The 5,208-nt window shown below is 40.5% G+C and overlaps 1 protein-coding gene across 2 annotated transcripts; it reads right to left on the minus strand.

The window, feature by feature from the left end:
• Window positions 1-425: 425 nt before the first annotated feature.
• LOC123133660 (uncharacterized) lies at window positions 426-4,781 on the minus strand. Of its 2 annotated transcripts, XR_006465341.1 has the most exons (9): window positions 4,597-4,781; window positions 3,839-4,287; window positions 3,023-3,173; window positions 2,221-2,328; window positions 2,048-2,130; window positions 1,695-1,946; window positions 1,334-1,479; window positions 1,187-1,259; window positions 426-755 (listed from the first exon to the last, which is right to left on the minus strand). XR_006465341.1 is itself a non-coding variant. In XM_044553100.1 (6 exons), the coding sequence occupies exons 3-6, from the start codon at window positions 1,717-1,719 to the stop codon at window positions 622-624; spliced, it is 378 nt and encodes a 125-aa protein (XP_044409035.1). In that variant the 5' UTR covers window positions 1,720-1,946; window positions 2,048-2,130; window positions 2,221-2,454; the 3' UTR covers window positions 426-621. The 2 variants fall into 2 exon arrangements, 1 of the variants encoding a protein (XP_044409035.1); XM_044553100.1 differs by lacking the exons at window positions 3,023-3,173; window positions 3,839-4,287; window positions 4,597-4,781 and having other exon boundaries at window positions 2,221-2,454.
• Between the last annotated feature and the right edge of the window lie 427 nt (window positions 4,782-5,208).

A 5,208-nucleotide genomic window follows, 5' to 3' on the forward strand; every position in this document is an offset into this window, starting at 1 on the left:
CTTTCACCGAAAAATCTCGTATAGTATACTGGTACCACATGGATAACACTAGTACTGATAGGAAGCAAGCAATCTGACAGCAATTACTACTCCCTCCGTCCGGAAATACTTGTCGGAGGAATGGACGTATTTCAGTGTTAGATGCATCCGTTTTTAGTCATTTCTACGACGAGTATTTCCGGACGGAGGGAGTACTAATTTAAGAATAGATCAAAGGATAGCAGATTTAGCTGTACAATAGAACAAATAACTCTGTCCAGGCAGCAGCAGAAATCCCCTGTTGCAGCCCTCATGGATGTTCAAGGAAGTCCCACGACGACAACAGACAAGCTCGCTAGGGGGCAGTAGGCATGGGATTCAGAGATAGCGACGAACTCATGTGCCTGCACGTCAGCGAGCAATGTAGCACAACAGTTCCACTCAAGCAAAGTTTGAATACAAAGTTTCCAAACAAAAGGGAAACTTAACAAAACAATGATAATTCGTTGAGCACATGGGCTGACACGCATGTGCCCAACGCAACAAAAATACAAACTCATAGAGCAGAACGCATTCCCAGGCTTCACCTCCTGGCAGTCCCCAACTAGAACCTTCCCATCAGGTATCCTGCTCTCCTGTTTCCTACGCCTTGCAAAGCTCCTGTATCATATTGGCAGCTGCAGAGCACCTCGCCTCGAGTGGGGTCTCGTGAGGGCCTCCATAGATGGTCATCTTAGCATCAGGGCATCTAAGACGTACACTGGCGGTGTACGTTCCTGAAAAGATAGGAGACCGGCTAGTGAACAAGTGCTCGAGACAATGCGTGAGAGCTATGAAGGGAGAAGATGATAATAAATTAAACAGCAGTTGCTGGCCATTGCTAGCTGGAGACATTTTCTGTTCTTGACAAGTAACCATGGACAATATGTGGTAAACAAGCAAGTGGTTTATTGATTAGATACGCTGAAAACTCTTTCGTCCTATAAGCATGGTTAGCATAGTACATTATGTATGCTATCATCTCAATGCATGAAACAGACCATTATCTGTAGGAATTGAATTCAGTAAACGATAATCAGAAGGTAAGAGGCACAAAACCAATCCTTCTGAAAATCTAAGTTCTTATGCTCTTATGCCTGTATGGTCCAGCGACCCAACGCTTGTCTATGCAGAAACTTAAGTGATAGAGGTAAGTATTTATATATACCATCTGTTATTGAAGGTAATACTGTGTATCTTGGAGATATACAGTAGCAATCACGGCAGATCTCATCAAGCTCCTGCAAAGACAAGTGTCAAAGGTACAGGTGGCATTTGAAATTCAAATGCATCAGTTCACCTTGAGGTTTCTTACCACGTATTTCCTGAATTCAAGGCTCGCCCTCAGTGTCTTCTTCTTTGGGCGACCGCCATCTCCAGAGCAAGACGAAGTCGCAACTTCCATCTTTGGGAAACCATTCTTATACTTGTCTGACAACACTTTTGCTGTCATCAGCCCTTCTGCATAAGGTTTAAAGATGATGAGTACTAGAAATGTGGAACTGATATAGAAACAAGTTCTTGTCAAAAACTTGCTGCTCTTCGGCCAGCACTCTTTAGCACAGGACATTATGTAATGCATGGCTCCCAGCAAAACATGCCCAGAATGCTTGCCACTAAATCTACAGCATGATTATCAATTTAGCAATGTTTAGATGTGAAAAAGGGTGGAATACCATTCCGGATTCTCTGAATGTCCATATCACACTCAGCACTTTGGTTTTGAAGTATGTGTTCCTTGCAGAGCTGAAACAAAACAGAAGATGGGATGAATTCACCTCACTTCTAAACTAGAGGCAAAATTATACGGAACAAGCATACATTTTTCTGAAATGAAAAAGAAGGCATGTAACACACAATATCATCCCGTATTTTCTGAATTAGCCGCAGTGATTCCACCAGATCACTCACGTTTTCGGAGAAAGTGCCTTCAAGTAAATTTGGACACACATGGCACATGGGTCAAGAAGTTGGAGGATCAATAGACAATAATAAGAAAAACAAGCTATCTTGGGTAGGTTATCCCCACCTGACTTTTCCAATACTTCCATATTCTGCCATGGCAAAGCACCGTTCATCGTTGTAGGGACAGTTAGTGTTTCTGGCCATTTCCTAAAACATGTCAAGTGTTTATCTTGACTCTCATACCCAACAAGTTCCATTGTCCTTTAACACATAAAAGCTGAGAACAATAATATTTACCTGTGCAGGAGTTCAGACAAAACATCTTTATATGGAAGAATGTGATAGTACTCAACAAGAGAAGTTATTTTCAGGAATTGATGATTTGCAAAGACCGGACCAGTCATACTGTCAAAGAGGAAAAACTGAAAAATGTCAGTATTATTGAGAAATAGGCAAATAGCTAAAGCTAACAATGATAGTGATGACTGAAAAAAGTGACTCTGGAAAATTCATTGAAAAATCAACCCAAATCTGAAACTTTAACTGAATCAGACCCTTTTTCCAGTGCCAGCCACCAAGTTGAACTTGGCTAGGTTAGTGCCATGTGTCTTGGCACTGAGAAAAACTTTGGCGCTGACTATAAATCATCATTTTTTCCATGAAGACACTTAGTTTTTCTCAACGCCATGATGCATGGCCCTGACCTAATCAAGTTCTGCGCCGGAACAGATGGTACTGAGCAAAAGGGTCAAATTTTGTTAAACTTTAGGACTAGTGTTATTCTAGCTGAACTATAAACATGGGGTCAATTTTATCAATTCTCACACAATCATTTATCTAATAATCATGATCGAAGAAACATCACATACACATGGAATGCAGTACCATCAGAGGGGGAAAAGGGTGAGAGCTTTACCGAGGCAACTTATAAGGGCATGTTATCCAACAAAGGTCTTATTAACAAAACAGCAAATTCTAAAGAGCATCGCTTTACATTAAGATGTACAATTCACTGGTCTTGTTTAATAAACTTAGTGGTTAATCGAAAGGGATGCAACCTAAAATTATAGAACTATCTAGTACTAGGTAAAAAGCAAACCTGGTAATCAAGTCTTCTAAAGAAATTTCCACAAGGTTGCCTTTCATTGCTTGCTCATACTCCACAAGGAACAACTTGGTAGTAGTCCTTTCTTTACTCAGTGAGTATGCCAAAAAAGTTTCGATAACACGCAAGTTTAAGGCCTTCATACCTATTAAGGCCAGACATTTACCATAATGAGCAGCAAACGATGCACAGATGGATCAAGCAGAAAATGCATGTACTATTAACAAAATCAAGTTCATAAATTAAATAGCGTTCTCTAACAGACAATGAGATCATGTACAAGTGGAATTGATCGTTATAGTGTCCCAAGTCATTTCCAACCTGCTACTAGACGTAACTATATCAAAGGTTCAGTGACTAGAAGCACACTAGCTTGTACACAACTAAAACAGGGTGAGAGGTACACTTTTGGGTACATTTGGGACCATGCACTTGTTCTTGTTTTCTCTAAGGCAAAATTTTAATTCAAACTCTCTTTTCTTTAGATTCTTTAGCAGTTCGAATTTATGAAGATTTGCAACAGCAACTCATGTAAACACGTATGTGCAAAATTACCATAAACTCTGATTCACATTCTTCTTCTGGTTTAGGTCAGTATGTTTGATGTCATAAAAATTCTAGTGGGTAACACTAATAATCAACTATTCCAAGTAAAGAAACCGTGGAGACATGGCTGTGTAGACACAAAGACTGTCTATTTATATCTCGATTCGAAACTTAATAAATCTGTCGGTTTAATATGGGGTGGGCAAAAAAGGAAATGGCAGATATGTATAAATAAAATTAAGGGCTGTAATTATAAAATCTGACCTGTTCTACGCTCCACTTCTGACAATGCTAGTTCCTGAGGCGTATCTGCTCCGTCCACCGCAACACAGGTTCGATTATTCGCCGATTTCTGGACTGCTATCCTATTGCTACTGGATGCTTCATCAAATTCCTTCTCTATGAATGACCAGACACCCTGGGTCTGTCCAATCAAACATTTTTTTTTCTTTCCGGGTCGAGAAGAAGCACAGCAACTTTCGAGATTGGCCACGCTGCCATGTCTGGAGAATCTTTGCTCGCGTCGAGTCCTTCAGCGATCTCACAAGCCTGTACTGCTGCTTTGTCACAAGTATATAACCTCCCACTGTTCTCAGGCTTGCTCTCACGCTTACAGAGCATACTCAAGTGCGTGAGCAAATCTTCTTCAACAGGAAGCGACTTGAGGAAGAGTTTTGGTGGTAATAATTGTACATAATGACAGCCTTGTGGATCTGCAAAACCACATGCCAGTGTGAATAGTTAGCAGCTGTCACATGCCTTGTATTTATTTATTTTTTAAACAATATCTGGATGTGATTAAACATATTTTAAAAAAGTAGACCCTCTGTTCACAAATATTATATGTTTTGACTTTTTTGAATCGAATGTATATAGTCTAATATTGAAATGTCCAAAACATCTTATACTTTTGAACGGAGGGAGCAATATACATGAACAAAATGTGACGAGCATTTCATGGACACACAATTAAGACAATTAACATTGCTAAATGGACATGGGGAAAATGTAAACATGACCACCTGAGACGGCTGACAGTGGCTGCAACACAACAAAGCAGGCTAGCCCTAGTCGCGTACGGGATGCTATGCTGCGGGTGGCATGCGTATCAACGCCTCCAGCCATCCTCCGACGCGACGCACCTCCGCCACCGTGGACCGCGAGGTGAGGCGAGATCCACCGCCGCCGCCACCATCTTCACGGTCTACACAACAGTACGCGCGTGGCTGTGGGCCAACCGGCGCCTGCAGGCGTTTCTAACTGGGCTGGCCCGTTCCGCCCTTGTTTCCTGTTTTCTTGGAACGCAAAAAGCCACCACAACAACCACCCACGAGTTACTAGTTACCTCGTTTACCTCTTTTGTACTTTATTCTTCAGTTTGGTTTCTTTTTTATTCTTTTTATTTTTTCTTTATTCTCATCTTTCTTTGTTTTCTTTAGTGCGTGTTTTTTTAAATTTGATGAACCTTTTCAGAATCGATTTAACTTATTTACAAATTTGATGATTTTTTTTCAAATTCGATGAACGTTTTTCAAATTTGATGTACTTTTTTCCAAATCGATGAACTTTTTCCAAAATCTATAAACTTTTTCCAAATTCGATGAACTTTTCGTCAAAATCGATGAACTTTTTCA

The sequence above is a fragment of the Triticum aestivum genome, chromosome 6B (genome assembly GCF_018294505.1).
Source record: "Triticum aestivum cultivar Chinese Spring chromosome 6B, IWGSC CS RefSeq v2.1, whole genome shotgun sequence".
NCBI lineage: Eukaryota > Viridiplantae > Streptophyta > Magnoliopsida > Poales > Poaceae > Triticum > Triticum aestivum.